General features: G+C 46.3%; 1 protein-coding gene across 1 annotated transcript in view; it reads left to right on the forward strand.

The window, feature by feature from the left end:
* MYO10 (myosin X) overlaps window positions 1-16,716 on the forward strand; it is a 179,996-nt gene that overhangs the window by 80,884 nt on the left and 82,396 nt on the right. The window contains exon 4 of the mRNA XM_087815337.1: window positions 9,625-9,812. Coding sequence (XP_087671463.1) covers window positions 9,625-9,812 — 188 coding nt within the window. The remainder of the gene's footprint in view (window positions 1-9,624; window positions 9,813-16,716) is intronic.

Raw genomic sequence — 16,716 nt, forward strand, 5'->3', positions numbered from 1 at the left:
GCACGGCTTTGCCGCCTCCTGTCCCAGCTCTGAGCGATGCCCGTCTGTACATGTAAAAGAAGGAAAAGATGACTTGACTTACAGCGTGGTGCTGTGTCCCCGTCGGCCTTCCCCGAGGCTCTGGGGGGATCCGCTTCCCGCTCGGTCCTGATGCTGGCGGACCTCACTTGTTTGCAGCCGTGGGACTGATGTCCTCGTATTCTTGCTGCCTGTCAGCGAGGGCTGGCCCCGCTTCTAGAGGCCCCCTCCCTTCCCCTTCAGAGCCAGCGGTGGTGGCTCGAGTCCCTCTCAGGTTTCAGATCTCTCCTCCTTCCATCCCATCCCTGCCTCGGACTGCAGCCAGGGAAGGTTCTCGGCTCGCAAGGATTCATGAGAGTGGATTGGGCCTACTGTCTCAGAGGTCACCACTGTAGTCACACCTTCAGAGTCCCTTTGCTGTGTGACATCACAGTTACGGGGTCTGGAAATTCGGTGTGGACATTGGGGGCTGGGGATATGGATTTTGCCTGCCATAGCTGCCCTGCTTTGAGTCATATTATTGAGAAGCAGTTTCGTGGGTCTGTGCCCCACTCTGGGTCTTGCATTATTTGTTGACCTTCTGGTCTGAATTGGCAGGTTACACAGATCACCGGTGAGGGGGACCCATCTCCAGGTAGAGAGGTCTGTTGTTTTGTGCTAAGAAGGACAGTTGGATTTATTTTCCTTGGAGACCACCCTTATTGCCTGAGGATTTTATTAACCTCTGTTTTCCAGCCTCTGGCATCCTCCATGAAAATTAGGGTACAGAGTGATAGAGGGATTAAAGCATTAAACAGAAAATCAGGGTTGAGCCCCTTTTTTCCACTCACCTCCAATTTGGCTCTGTACTAATTACTTAATCTTTTCGAGTATCAGGTTTTTAATTTGTTTTTTTAAATTACATAAAATGTAATGACCTCCATACTGGACAGGGCTGTTTGAAAATGAAATGGCAAGAGAAAGCTTTAGAGCCTTTGTTTACCTTTGCACCTTTGTCTTCATCTTAGCTGATACCACCAGGTCTTTATCTAGAAAGCTCCCGCCTTGCACTTGGCACCATGTCCTCTGGGCATAGAGGCTGTGCAGACTGTTACGTCAGTGTCTCTAGGTCTGCCCGATTCCGGCCTTGTGGCTGGTCCCATTTGGCTCTGACACTTTGGTTAGAGCAGATGCCCGAATGCTGGTTCCTGGAACTCCAGGTTCCTCATGCTTAGGGCTCCACCTTGTCAGCCTTTCCCATTCTCTCGCGACTTCCCAGGCGAGAGCCCAGCTCAGCACTCCAGCTCCTCACCTGTCAGCCCATCCCAAACTTCCACCTGGACCCTCTGTTCTCTGGGCTTCTTGCCCCTGATGGTCTTGCCCTTTGGAGACGGTCTGATGAGGATCCCACCCTCCTCTGTCTCTTCCTACCACTGATGAGACCTGGTGAAGACAAGTACTCAGATCTGTAAGTACCTGAAGACTCGGAGTGGAGGGGCAGGGTATGTGTTTGTGGTGCAGAGATAATAGGTGAGTGAGAAAGTCTGAGCTGTCTGTGAAAAGCTCCATGGAGCAGGGGCGGTGATGACACTACAGAGAGTTGGTTAGAAGGAGAGGCTAGTGAGACACCATGCTTGAAGATGGAGAGATGAGAGGAAATTGGTGCGACGGCTTCACTAAACTGGGAGAAGGTTCTTTGCTTATGGAAACTGGGGTTTGTTGAGGAACTCTGAGCAATGAGATGTGTAGGCGGGCTGGGGTCAGGGCACCCCGAAGCAGTGGTTCTCAATCAGGTGATGCTGCCCCCGGAGGACATTGGCAATATCTGGGAGCATTTTTAGTTGTCACATCTAGGGTAGAGAATGCTAATGGTGTCTGGTAGGAGGCGGCCAGGGATGCTGCTAAACGCCCCACAGTGCACAGGATAGCCCACAGCCAAGAGTTACCTGTGTTTAGATCCTGGGTACTAACAATTTGAAATGATCCAGGCTCCAGAGACTACATTATGTTGGGCATCCAAACCCCAACTCAGAAGTGTCGAGGGTGAAAAACCTGACTTCCTTACAGCTAGTCAGCAAAGTTTGGGCTCATTGGTGTATAGACTACACTGTCTTTGTTAAAGGATTATCAAGAGAGAATTTCCCAGAGGAAAATTTTAGAAGAGTTGATAGGGAAGTGATGTGAGATGAAACTAGAAAGTCAGTTGGCTTAGAGAGCATTGCAGTACTTCAGGGGTGAGGAGCCATGGGTTTTAGACCAGGGTACGTGTGGTAGTGAGCAAGACAAGAACAGATATGAGGAGTGTGGGGGAGGAGGTGAAGGGGACAGGATTAGCTTTAATGAACCCCCAGCCTCGTCAAGCCCAATGGGCCTGAGAACATGGCACCAATGGTCTTGGCAGCTCCTCGGGGAGGGGAGGGGAGGGGAGGGGAGGGGAGGGGAGGGGAGGGGAGGGGAGGGGAGGGGAGTGGGAAAGACAAGTTGGGGTTTGGATGCCCAACATACTGTAGTCTCTGGAGCCTGGATCATTTCAAATTGTTAGTACCCAGGATCTAAACACAGTGTTGAAAAGAACAGATGAGGTCCTTGTTGTATTGAAGGTGAGCTCCGTGTCCAGAGTGCAGGGACTGCCAAGCAAGGCCCGTGGCGTGGCTGCTTTGCTTTCTGCTGAATGGAAGAGAAGCCCATTCTCTCCATTACAGGGTTTGTTGCACTCAGGGTCAATTGCAGAGACTCCTGTCCCAGCCTTGAAGGAATGGCTCCAAACCACATCAGGGAGAGGGCTGCAGGGAACTGAGAGCGCGCCTGCAATTATGGGGTTGGAGATGGCTCCAGAGGAAGCCGGGCCCTGTTCCACCCAGCCCTTCGGTTAGTTTGTTGGTCTTGTTGAACAAACAGTGCAGAGTCAGAATCAAACAAGCCCATTTTAAGACGTGGGGCTGTGTCTAAAGATAAATGCTCGTGTCAGCACAAAAGATTCTTCACAGCTGATGTATTTTTAGGTGTTTCAGAAATACTCTCCTTTGGTTAGGTGGCATTCTGGGCTGAACCTGTAAATGTGTTTGATGTTGCTCTTGAATTAACTTTGAAGTCTGCTTCTGTCGAGCCAAACGTGTTAGCATTTTAAAAATGCAGCACCCAGTTAAAGACCCATTGATTGCAGGGGGCAGGTGGACTGAGTTTACCTGCCGGGAATCACGGCGCCTGCGGTGTTAGCACCGACAGGCCACGGAGGGTACCGCTTGGACATGAGAATCGAAATCTGCATTTCATTTCCTTGAGCTGAGTTTTCCCGAAGTAGACTTTTTTTCTTTTTTTTTTTTTTTTGTTTGTTTCTTTCCAAAGCCAGTGTCGAGTAACAGTGTGCCTCGCACGGACTCGGGGACGGCTGATGTCGGAATGATGAGCAGTCCTGGCGTGTGGCTCGTACCGGGAACAGCTGAACTCAGTGTGGTTTGTCAGGGTTTCTTCCACATGAAATCAAGAACTGGTGTTGCCAAAAGATGATTGTAACCATCTGTCCGACTGTGGATGTATTTTTAAACTCTACCAACCGTTTAGGCTCTTGAGTGGCCACTTCCACATCAGCACATGATGGTGGCAATTAGGAACTTTGTTTTTGTGACTTTTTATTTTCGTTACCTGCCTCTCTTTGGGGTCAGATTCCTTTCAGCAAGGAAGGCATTATAGTCTGAAAGCCACTCAAATTCAATAGAAATGTCATCTCTAAATTTAAGAGCTTGACTTCAGTAACAACTCGAGGTATCTGTTGTGATCTAGTTTTCTTTTCAACAGCCTTGTATGCTTCATGGTTTTTTTTTAATTGTTTAAAAATATTTTTAATGGTTTAATTGAACAGTGATGGCAAACAATTTTGTTATGTAGAAGGTAGTGGCTTAGAGCACTAGGACACAGTTGAATGCGAGTTTATTTGGTGGGTTGGTGGTCAGATGGTGGGCCCGCAGTATATTACTTGGATTCAGCCCTGCCTCTGTCAGGATGTGTGCTAGGCCCCAAGCATGCAGAATTACTCTTCTTCACGGTAATTGTTTCCTGAAAGCCTGGATAAATGAACAACACTGCCCCTCCAGGACCTCCCAGTTTATTGGTGAAGACAGACACAGCGCACCATTGACAAAGAGCTCAGGGTGACAATGCATGTGACAAAAGTACTTACTGGGAACACAGATTGAGCCTTGGAAGGAGGTCAGGCAAGGGTCAGGAAGTGATTCCCAGCCAAGGCACTAGTTGGGCCGAGCCTTGAAGCATTCGTTGGGGGATTTGGTTGAGGAGGAGGGTCATTCCTGGCAGAAGGTCAGCATGTGCAGAGACATGAAATCATGTGATGTGATGCATTTGTCCGGCTGCAGGACATTGAAGGCACGGGGATGAAGGTTGCATGCAGCTGGCCGGCAAGGTGGTCAGGAGCAGGTGGGGAGGGGCTCTGTGTGCGAGTTAGGTTTCTTGAATTTATTGGTGAAGGCTGTAGGGGACAACTTTAAACATGAGTTCTGGGGAAACTCACTCTGGCTGCAGGGTGATGGGTGAGTGCAGGGGGTGTCAGTCTAGGAGGAGAGGGGACCAGCAAACCAGATGGGAAACGATGGGGTTCAGATCCAATCTGGGAGAGTTCAAAAGATACCGAGAGTTAGAATCTTTAGTGTTTGAGTTTGGGGGCAGGCAGGCTGAATTTCTACATACCTGGATTTCTGGATTAACCATTCTGGTGCCATTTGTCATGAAGTGACCGAATGCAGGTGTTTTGGGGACATCATCAGCTTTGTCCATGTTAAATGTGAGCTGAGGGGGCATCCAAGTGAAGCTGTCCAGTGGGCCGTTGAGGATACAGATCTGTCGTTTAAAACTGAAGCTGCATTTGAGATAACGATCCCAGAAGTAATTCGTTGCCGCATTTAGCTGAAATGACGGAGAGCGAAGGAAAGAGGAGAATGGTGGGTGGCCAACCACTCCACTTCCTAGCAAGTTCTTCCCCTTGGAAAGCGTGCCCTGGCACTGACTTTAACCAGTTTCCCCTGTGCTTTCACATGACTTGGTCTGCGTCCAGCTTTGCAGGACCACATGACGAAAAGCAGTTGTGGTTTTATTTTCATCAACAAAAACAATCGTAAATACCTCTGATTTATATCACAGTTTCACGTAAAACTCATGTGGGATGACAGAGGATGTTTTGTTATTACTGATCAGAATCTTGGGCCCAGAGGGGTTGAGCTAGTCCCAGGTAGGGCAGCCCCAGGCTGAGGGCTTCCAGCTTCTGACTTGGCTACACCTTGCTGTCCAGATCACTTGTCCTGTGTTGGAGTAGTTCCTTCCCAACAGTAGCATGATTCTACCGTCTCTGCGCAGCTCTGTGTCTGGGGCCCCTGGATCGCTTTGTTTTCTTAGTAGTTGATTTTTTATTTTTTTTGTGTGGAGGGTTAGAGAGTAGGTATTATACCCTATGCCTTTTGAAAACCTTGAATTGGTAGATTTTGGATTGAAGCAACATAGTGACTTCCTCCCAGCATTTTGAAGCAATATGTGCCCCAGCTGTTCCAGATTATTAAAATAGGCAAGGAAATATATTTTTTAGTGAGTTATGTGGAACTTTTCTGACTATTCTATTCAAAATAGAATGTACTTTCTATTTCAGAAAAGCCATCAGAATGACCTGGCTATTTATTCTTGCGGAATTTGGGATCCAGTAGGAGGAAACCAATACCTAGTCCTACCTTGTATTGGAGAGTTGCAGATGCCCAGAGCTTTAACTGCAGGGCGTTATCAGGGCCAATTTTAGAGCAGTAATAATGGCATTTTATAGAGTGATAAATGGTACAAGCCTGCAACAAATATCATCTCACAGCTCTCAGGGTTTCTTACCACATTTTCTCTTTGCTTCGCTTGGTATTTAATTTTCAACTGGGCCCTTCTCCTGTCCCCTCCATTGCCCAGTTGCCATTTTTACTTTTTATTATCTGTCGAACTTTCTTTATTATTCAACAAGTCTGTTATTTATTTAGTGACAGAATCACTCATGCAAAGTGGTATATTTAAGGTAGTGTCTTGGTCAGTAATTGTTGCCGATGGACCTCTGAGGTTCCGCGCAGCATCTCTCTTTGGTAAAGCCTTAGGCACTATTGCTATTGTTGCTGTGTTATTTTACACTAGTTTTTAGGGAGGTCCATAAGTGCTGTTTGGTGTGCACATGGGTACAGGCAATAAAAAGCCAATGAGCCTGTAAAGACCCTTCAGGATACTGAAGCCCTCCTCCCTTCTATAACTGTAATGAGAATAATTGATTAGGACGTGGGGTGTCCCATCACCTTCTTGGAGCCACTCAGACTCCCTTCTCAAATATTCTTGTGGTTGATCGTGAAGGTCATGGAAGTTTTAAGCAAGAGAGTTTCGTCTTCAGTTCATTTGTCAGGTGTGGATCTTGGATTGAGCCTACAGGACCATGACCACGTGGGACATCAGGAGGAAGGAGGCGTTTATGGAAACCTAAGCAAGTCAAGTCAGGGCGGTGGAGGTGGAGGGAAAGGGGAATGTTCTAGAGTTTATTGAAAGTGCAGCTTACAGGACATGGAGACATTGGTCACTGACTGTGAGGCCGGGCACGTCTGGGCTGACTCCCATTCTGTCCGTGGGTGGGTGGTGAAGGGGGCCATGCAGACCCGCAGTGTGACATCAGTCCCTGGCACTGTGACTGGAGGGGTAGTACTTGCTGTCCTCTGCCCATTTCATCTGCCAGAGGAGGCAGAACAGCAACCTGTGCCCTGCCCACACCTCAAGGTTATCTTGGAGCAAATGAGGGCGTGTGACACTGTCATGATTGTCTTCTGTGTCCCACGATTATGGGATGTCAGGTAAAGCTGTTGTGGAAACATGTAGGCTTCATTGGCATTTAAAATCGGTGACAACCCTTTCAAGAAATGACTTAGGTCACTAGTGAGAAGGTGAAATTGTAAAACTTGAGCCTTCGTGTTTTAAGAGCCTAATTTACCCAGGTCCTAAATGGAGTTTCTTAGAGTAGAGAGGCATTTTAACTCTAAATGAGACCAGGGTTCCTATAATCTTAAAAAATAAGAAGTTAGGCTCTCTTTCCATACCAGCCAGACACACGTTACACATTCTTTTTTTTCTTTTTTTTAAATGAGAGATTTCAGATTATTGCGTTTGGCTCGTGGTCTGTTGTTTGCTGTCCCTGTTGGTACGTGGGAGTCCACTTGTTGAATTTGTCGCCACAACATACGTGTTTATTATTTGAACTCTAATGAACTATTTTGTCCCTGAAAATCTGAATGCCTTCTGTTCTCTCTCTACTAAATGATCTATAGTTGTCATCAGAGCGTTTTTGTTTCTCAGTTTGGGTTGACATCTGAAGGTGTGTATTCTAAAACTTTTTATTAAGGTGAAGGAACATGCTGTGCCTTGTTATTTCTGGATATGTGAACTTGTGTGGGGGGCTTCTTTGATTTTGTAATGTGTTCAGGGCTCGTCTGTGTTTTAGCTGGTATCCGTACTTCGTTCTTTCTGTGGGGCTGAATATTCCATTGTCTGGATAGACCACCTCTTGTTTACCCATCTCTCTGATGATTGACATTTGGGTTGTTTCCATGTTTAGACTACAGTGACTAATGCTGCTCTGTCTTCATTAGAGTACCCGCTTTTAATTCTTTGGGACATATACCTAGGAGGGGAATCATTGGATCGTATGATTCCCCTCTTCTATGTTTTTAACCTTTTTTGGTTCAATATATTTCCAAAACGCATTGCAGACCCCCTTACATTTGAGAACAGTTATATGGAACATAGATCCTTTGCTTGATGTTCCTGGCAGTCACCATGAATATAAATGATTACAAATTGCTGTAATACGGTACAGATGCTCTCAGGATGTTTGGACTTGCTGTCTAGTGTTTCCTGCTTTCCTTTAGCTCTGCTGCATTGCCCAGCCTTGCCAGTGAAGGAGAGAGGGCTCTGGCATTGTGTTGCTGGGGTTCAAATCTCACCTCTATCACTTACTGGCTGTGTGACTGTCCACAGAATTTTCTCTCTATGTCTCAGTTTCCTCACCGGAAGAACTGTGAACCTCCCAGGGTTATTACAAGTGTTAAAGGGGTCAGGCCCTCTGTATGAGTCTGCTTGGGCTGCTGTAACAAAATATCACTGACTGGGTGGCTTAAACAGCAGAAATTGATTCTCACAGTTCTGGAGGCTAGAAGTCCAGGATCAGGACATCTGGTGGGGTTGGTTACTTCCGAGGGCTCCCTTCTTAGTTTGCTGTGTTCTCCTATGATCTTTATCTGTGCACATACATCCCTGGCATCTCTCTGTGTGTCCAAATCTCTTTTTCTTATGAGAATACCAGTCAGATTGGATTAGTGCCCACTCTAATGGTTAACTTAAACGTCTCTTTAAAGGCTGTATCTCTTTAAAGGCAGAATAGTTATATTCTAAGATAGTGGGTATTTGGGGCTTCAGCATATGAATGGGGGATGCACAGTTCAGCCCATTACCCCCCTAAAGCCCTTGGCACAGCACATGCATGCCATAAAAAGTGGCTGGTGGGGGGTGATGGTTGCAGGGCTCTGCCTCCTCCCCTTCTGATTGGCTCCTTCAATTGGGTCTAAGCCTGGAAACCAGACAGCCAGGCTTCATTAGCATCTTGCAAGTGAAAGCTTATGTCCATGTGGAGGAGACACGAGGCATTCCATATTCATAGCTCAGTGAAGATTTTGCTTAATTTCTGGCCTGCCTTTTGTTCCAGAGAGGTGAGCTTCTCCATCAGCTAAGTTCCAGGTAAGTGGTTGCGCCTTTCAGGAGCCATTGAGATTACTGACTACCTAGTATTTTCAAAATGATCTTGTTACTTTTTGACATTGTGGTTAAATACACAACATCAAACTTACCATTTTGACTATTTTAAGTGTGCAGTTCAGTGCATTAAATGTATTTGCATTATACAGGTGATCACTTTGTAAGTTATGTAAACGTCTTATCACGGGGTTGTACATCTGAAAGTAATGTAATATTGTATGTCAACTGTAATTTAAAAATTAAAAGTATATAAAAGTTTAAAAATATATACATTTGCAATGTTATGCAACCATAACCACCATCTATTTGCAGAGCATTCTCACCATCCCAAACAGAAACTCGGTGCCCATTAAACAATCGCTCCCCGTCCCTCCTTCCCCAGCCCCTCCGCCTCTCTCATGCTCTCTTTAATCCTGTGGTCCATAGCAGCCACCTCACGAGGACAGGGTTCTTTTGAGGACAGGGGTAGGAGGTCACGGGGGAGAGGCATTTGGACCTGGGCTGCTTCACCATCTCCTTTCCCTTAGTAAGTCTTTGAAATGGCTTCATTCATTTGTACAGAATGATAAGATTCTGTACCAAAATGTTACAGGAAAAACATATGCAGCGGGGATCAGACGTCGCCGTTCCCCTACCGGACACTAAGTGGACTCTGTTAAAGCTCATGTTTAGTGACAAGTGGCCGCTCCGCCCCTTCACGGGGAGCGGCACTGAGCTGCAGGGACTCCCCCCGTCCCGTCCCAGCCCTGGCGGGCGGAGGTGCGCAGGCCTCGCCCAGTGCCCTGTGTGACGGTGTCCCTGCGCTTGCAGACCTACATCGGCTCCATCATCGCCTCGGTGAACCCCTACAAGCCCATCCCCGGCCTGTACGAGCGCGCGACCATGGAGCGCTACAGCAAGTGCCACCTGGGGGAGCTGCCCCCCCACGTCTTCGCCGTGGCCAACGAGTGCTACCGCTGCCTGTGGAAGCGCCACGACAACCAGTGCATCCTGATCAGGTAAGCACCCGGCCAGCCCCGAGGCTGGAGGGGGCCTGGGGGGCCTTCGGGGGGCCAGCCTTCCCACCCCACCCGCTGGAGTCCCCGCCAGCACTTTCTGACCGCCCCCGCCCCGCCTGCTGAGCACATTCATGGAAACATGCGTAAGTTCCCGAATTTCTCAAATGATGTTTTCCATCTAGAATAGCTCAATTTAACTATAGCTTTCAAAGGACACCAAGAGCTCACTTATTAGAAAAGCAAGGTGTACTACGTTTGTTGACATTTGTCTTTAGAGTATTTACCCCATTTGTTTCTTTTTTTTTAATTGCCGTAATTATTCTTCAGTTTATTCCAGCTGTGAGGTTTGGTCTTTCTGTGGATTTAGGGAAGTGTTGCATAGTTCTTTCAAATCAACATGTGTGATGTTCTAGAGCGCTGGACAGAATTCTCGCAGGTTTGAGCAAAGTTCTTTTATTACTCATACAACGAGGTTGGAATCTCCCAAATTGAAGACTTTTTAGTGGTTTGAATTGGATGTTCCTAAAGTGTATGTTTGAATTGGTACAGAAAAAGGACCATTATTATATGTTAAGGAAATGATAGGAGAGCATGCTTAGTGTATTTAATTCTTTCTGGTGAGAGAGAGGAAGGGTCTTGACATATCTGTTTCAGCGGAGTCTTACTCATCAGTGAAATAAACAGAAGCCCTACTGTGAAACCTTTATTACTCGCAACTGTCTAAGAAAGAAATAGAATCATTCTCTTTAAAAACATTTCTTAGTTCTTACTAATTCAAAGTGCCTCATCACCTATATTCTAGGGACATCTGACTGGACCTTCTTATTAATTGTTATATTGGAATCCTGTTCTCGTGACGATCAGAACACCCCTGGACGGTATCCAGGGCGGCGAGCTGAGTGCTACTTCAGCTGGGTTTCCATGGAGTCCCAAGCACTTCATTCAATGGTCTTCCAGGCTTTCACTCCTGGAGCGTGGCTGTTACTGAGAACCAGTGGTATATAAACAGAACTGCCCAAGTGAAAGACTTTGACATCTTTTTTAGATGCTTTTCTAGTCCCAACTTGTGGCAAAATAATTGTATTATTTCAAGAGGAAAGGGGCGTTTGGATTTGGGGGGAGAGGAACAAATAAGAACCCCCCTCCCCCCCCTCCTGATTTCTGATTCAATGGAAGTCAGGCCCAGGAGGCAGATGGGCAGCCATATGGCCGCTCTAGACTTCCAGCCAGTCAGGATTGCTAACACTGCAGCCCCAGATCAGACAGGCAGGCCTACCTGGTCAGGGGTGCAGGCAGGTACCTGGTGGCCACAGTTCCTGTGGGAAACCAGTTCCCAGATGGCGAGGAACAGACCGGCCCTCCCCCAGTTCACCTGTCAGAGAAGCTGCTCCTGCTGCTGTGGGGAGGGAGGGGAGGGGGGTAGGTGGGGAGAGATGCCAGAGGAGGCCCTTCATGGAAACCCCAGGGAAGGAAATGGAGGGGCCCCCAGCCAAGGACCTTTGCCAGGTACTCACCCGCCCTGTGCAGTACCTGATTGAAGGTGGCTATGAAATAGTGGCTGTCCCTTTTTGAAAGGACGACTGTTGGACACTGTGCCAAGAACTTTCCAGGCATCAGCTCATTGAAACCGCCCAGCCACCCTTTGATGTGGGTGTTTAATATGACAGCCACGCCCAGAAAACTACTGGCAGGGGCTGTGTTCTTGTGACTGGCAGTTTTTACCCCTACCTCTTGTTCTTGGGTCCTTGCTTTTGTGACAAATCGGCACAATATGAGTGAGAAAGACAAAACAGTGCCTTTCTCAGAGCCTCTCCCTCTCTGCCTCTTTCTTAAGGGGAGAGAAATACCTGGGCTGATAAATTCTTTTTTTTCCCATCATCTTACTGGTGCTAATGTGCTGGGCTGTGGAAACCACTCGAATAGAGGGACTGTCAGTTTATTCCATTAAATAAATATGAATGATTATAACTTGCAGTTAATGAAAATGAAGCTACTTGGTTCATCTAAAAACAGCTTTTAAGAGTTACATTCCCAATAAAGTAACCTGCCTTGTGTTGAGAAGCACGGTTTCTGGGTTCTTTCAGGTGACTTCGCTGAAGTTCAGAAGTTAGAATTTAAGATCACTATTTCAGCATACAGAATCTAATTTAATAAGATTAACAGAAAGAGAGAGAACTTAATCTATTTTAAGAAGACTCAATTCTTTCCCACACTTAGGTACCTGAATATTTGCCATTGATGATGGCCTGTGCTTCTTACTTTAAGTGGGAAAAAAATGAGAGCATGACTAATATATCACTTGCTAGACGGAGGAGCTTAGGAAGAAAGTGAGAAATCAAATGAGATCATTGTGCATGTGTGGTGTGTGTGTGTGTGTGTGTAATTAAACGGAAGAGGGTTGGCATTTTCATGCCAAAGACTGTGGTCTCTAAAAGTCAGGTGGAGAGGGGGTGGGGGCAGGGGAGGAGTGGATCCCAAACTGAAAGCTCCCATTGTGTCATGCTGATCTGAAAAACTAACTGTATTTATCTAAATTAACTCAGGAAACAGTCTTTAAGAATAGATTTCTCATTAAAATGTGTTTCAGCTTTTAATAGCTCTCTCCAGCAGTTTTTTAATTTTTTTTTTTAAGTGGGGGTGGGGCTGTGAGAATTAAGAGAAAATTGAGTCTAAAAATAAAAATTGCAGGATAGGAGCGCCCTATTTAGATATCCTCAGGCATTGTCTGCCCTCTGGTGGCTGCAATCTGTTTCACTACTTTCAAAATAGCTCATGCTGATACCATTTAAATCAGAAAATAAGCCTGTTTGGAACTAGACAGGACTTCATAGATCAGTTTTTCTCTCACTTTGAGGCCACATCACTCGGCCAAGGACCCCAGCTGGTTGGTGTCAGTGCCACGTTCCTAGGCTTCTAGGCTAAGCCCCTTCTGTTGGTCTCACTTTCAAGGTCGTTTACCTCTTTTAAACTTAGTTTTATCTTTTTGTGCACATTTAAATGAAGAATGTTCATGCTATTATCGTTTTAAAAATATAAATATATAAGTTTAAAACATATTTGAGAAATATTTTTTTCATCTAACTGACCGGGGCAGCATTTGGTCTTGGTTGATCTAGTACTTTCTGCATTGACTTCAGTTTTTCATACATTGTATTGGGCAGGCAGAGTTTAGTTGATTATGGTCTTTTCAGTATATGTGACCTTTTAGAATACATCGTATAGGCGAGGCCTGTGGTGGATTCATCCTTGCCCAGAACAGTGTCTGATAGGGGGCCAGCCTTCAACAGCTGTCAAAGGGTGGACAGGAGGAGTGACTGTTGGTTTAGGACCTCTGCCTCCTTTGCATATTTTGCTTTTCCAAAACCAAAGCAATTTCTTCTTAACTATGTTGTTTATATTCTGGAATGATAATTGGATGTTCGGTATTTTTCTCTTTTTTCTTAATATATTTAGAAATGACTGAATTGGGACAGTGAACAAAGCTTTCATCCTTGATTAGAAAGTACCAACCAGAATAAGGTCCAGGGCATGTCTTATGCTCACATAATGTGTCAGGTATTGTGCTAGGCTTTGGGGATTTAAAAAAAGAAGACCCAATCACTGCCTTTCAGGAACCTCTACTCTGACGGGAAGAAACTGATGTAAATAATTTCAATTCAGCTTGCAACATGCTGTAAGAGAAATAATATATGGTTGCTCAAAGAAGGTAGTAGTAGATACTCAAAAAGGTGCCAAGAGGATATTTCATAGAGAAAGTGATGTGATCTTGTAGGAATACAGCCAGCCTAGAGGGGAGGAAGGGCACAGAAGCATCTGCAAAAACAGATATTTGGCAAAACAAGAATACTTAGGAAATGGAAGGTATGCCTGTAAGGATATGCGGTTTGCTAAGGAGCATGAAGGAGCTGGGGAAAGACAATAGAAGGGAACTGACATTTATTGAGAAGATAAGTTTGTGTGTAATCCTCAAAGAAGCCCAAGGGCTATTGAGTAGCTTGCTAAAGAGAACAGCTATGAACAACAGACACATGATTTGAACATGAGTCTCCCTCTGTTTGTTTCAGCACAGAGTCCTAATTCCTGGTACAGGGTTGAGTCTTAAGGATTTTGTCCTGCTTGCTAGGACAACCAACCTGCCTTTCCTCTTGGATCTTCATGACCCCCAATTTAAACACCTCCCATGCCAGTTTCCCCTCTGAGTTCCAGATATGTGCCCTCGTGCCCCTGAGGTGTCATCACAGAGATGTTTCGTGTCCTAAATTCATCCTAATTTTCTCCCAGAAGTTTATTTTTCCTCTCATGCTTTGCGTTCTCAGCAAGTGGACCTTCCATTCTACCAGGTCCTAAGCTTGAGATCAAGAAGCCGTTCTTGGATCTAGAAGTCTCCCACCTCCCCACTCTCAATTAAGGTCAAGTGTGCTGCTCTTCCATGCACAGTTTGATTACTGACAGAAGTGCACACCCGTGTTACCAACGCCCAGATCACCATGCTAGCAAGCTCCCCGGCTCTTGGGAGTCATTCCCCACCCTCCCTCTCACTTACCAACCAACCCTCCTGACCGGGCCACCAGCCACTCTTTCCTTTCTTCCCTCCGCAGTCTGTCCTGGGCCTCACTGCTCACCTCTGCTTTCTCACATCTTGTCTCCCCACTTCCTCCTTTAAAGCCTCCAACCTGATCATGACCCTCTCCTGCTTAACAACTGTCTTGTGACTTCCCTTTCCGCCAGTGATAAAATTCTCCAAACTTTTGATATGGCCTTTGAGGCCCCACGTCAGTACTTTGGGTTATTTTTCTTTTTCTCTTTCACTATTATCTTTATAAAGTATCAGTTCACTTGGGTTCATCTCAGGGAGCATGTTTTCTCCAAAGCCCATGTTTGTTTGCAATCGTGTTGGTGCTGAGGGTTAGGACCCGAATTGCCCTGGGCTAGTGAGAAAAGTGTGGGGCTGGAAATATAAGTGATATGTTTGCTCTAAGTGAAGGTAATAACAGCGTAATTGCACAGGAGTTACTGCTGTATGGTGGCTGGGATAAGGGGGAGGTGAAATAAATGAGTCACTACCCTGCCCAAGTAGAAAAGATTCAACAGGCTCAAATCGGAGCAGTAAGGCAGTCACAGTGCAAAGTGAGCAAAGCTAAATTAACTGGAGGTTTAAATTAGTCTTGTTAATTGGGCTTTTTTTGGTGGTATATTTTCTCTTTGGCTGAAATCCTGACCCCTCCCCTTCCCCTTCCCTTCTCTTCTCTCCCTTCCCTTCATTTTCACCCAGTTCACCCCTGTGCACATTTTTGCATTTTAATATCAAGAATTATTTAAATCTCTTCTTGCAACTTTCTTTTGGTTTCTGTGTTGCTCATTCAGTGCATCCTCGGCTGAATGCCTCTAGTACTGGGGAGATTCTGGTTTCCAGATAACAGAAAACCCAGCCACAGTTGCCTAACTTGCATGGCCTTTATTATCTCAGACAACACAAGACCGGGCAGCTTTAGGGCTGTGGATTCAGCCACTCCTGCTGGGCGCTTCTCTGATTTTCTTGGCTTTTGCTTTATGATCTCAGATAGGTGTGGATTCCCAGGTATTTGCTGTCTGCAGCAAAGGGTGGGGGTTTTGTTTCTGCCTGTTCTCTTTGGTGTGCATGCAGACCTCCCCAGGGGCCCTCAGCACACTTGGCTTTAAGTCTCTTTGGCTAAAATCCTGACACCTGCCCAGGGCTAACTTGCAAAGGGAATGGAATTACTACAGTTGGCCTGGACCGATAGAGATTCCCCATGGGCTGGGCCTGTGGCACCCAGCAGGGCACAGAAGGTGTCATTTCTGAGTCATTTCCTCTCTTTTATTTCATGTGCTTAATCATTCACCAAGTTTTCAGCAAAATTCCTCTTTCATGCTCACTTCCTAGGTCTTGGCACTCAGTGAGCATCTACCTGGAGCTCATCTGTTTATATGAGCTCCAGCTGCACTTAGCAATTATTAACATGCTGCCTTGTGATATTGTTGGTATTGCTGTACTGTTACTTATGTCCTTGGTTTACTTTTTGGTAAGTTCTCTGCCTTTTTACTGCCTCTGTTCTCCCCACAGTACCAAGCATGGTGCCTTACACAAAACTGAGTGTCTCCGTCCAGATCTCTTCTATTTCCATTCCATCCCTCCAGCTCCAGCCCAGCTGGATTTGTCCAGGACCTACTGTCACACGCCTGGATTATAGCAGCTGCTCTTCCTGAGTGACCCCACTCTCCTGGAGCGTTAACTCCAGAGCTGTGTTTTTTATGGGTGACTTTGATGAGCTGTCTTGGCCTCCCATCTCCTGAAGGTGCCTCTGAATGATGAAATTCAGTCCTTTAGCCCTTTTCTCTCTACTCAGTCCCATCTCAGTCCCACTGACCTAACTGGAATCCCACTGCCCCGTAGGCCTTTCCAAGCTCATCTGGCTTCTGGGCTTTCGCTCACGTTGTCGTCATCAGTCAGTCTCTTTCCTCCGCCTGGCTGGTGCTTGCCAGTCCCTTAAAGCACAGCTTGTACCTCATTCCGTCTCCCATTGGCCCCTCCCTCTGCATCGCTTTGTTCACTTTTCCTTAACGGGCACTAAAGTGCGGTCTCTGCAGGACTTTGGACTCAGACTGACCTGGTGTCAAATTCTGACTGCACGCAGAGCCACTGCCTCCCTCACGGGACAATCGTGGGCATGAAATGCCTTGGTGTGGGTCAGGGACCTGGGGGTTCACTCATCCCCTCAATAATATTTATGACTGATTGCGTTTCTATGCACATTTACCTGCTTTAAGTTCCCCAGAAACATGTTAATGTGCCTATTCATTTAACAAATTTTCCCTGAGTGCTGGCGACCAGCCTGGCACCATGGAGGTGTCCAGGGTGTAGACCTTCCCTCCCGCGACAGGCACT

The sequence above is a fragment of the Miniopterus natalensis genome, chromosome 3 (genome assembly GCF_054644295.1).
Source record: "Miniopterus natalensis isolate mMinNat1 chromosome 3, mMinNat1.hap1, whole genome shotgun sequence".
Classification (NCBI taxonomy): Eukaryota; Metazoa; Chordata; class Mammalia; order Chiroptera; family Miniopteridae; genus Miniopterus; species Miniopterus natalensis.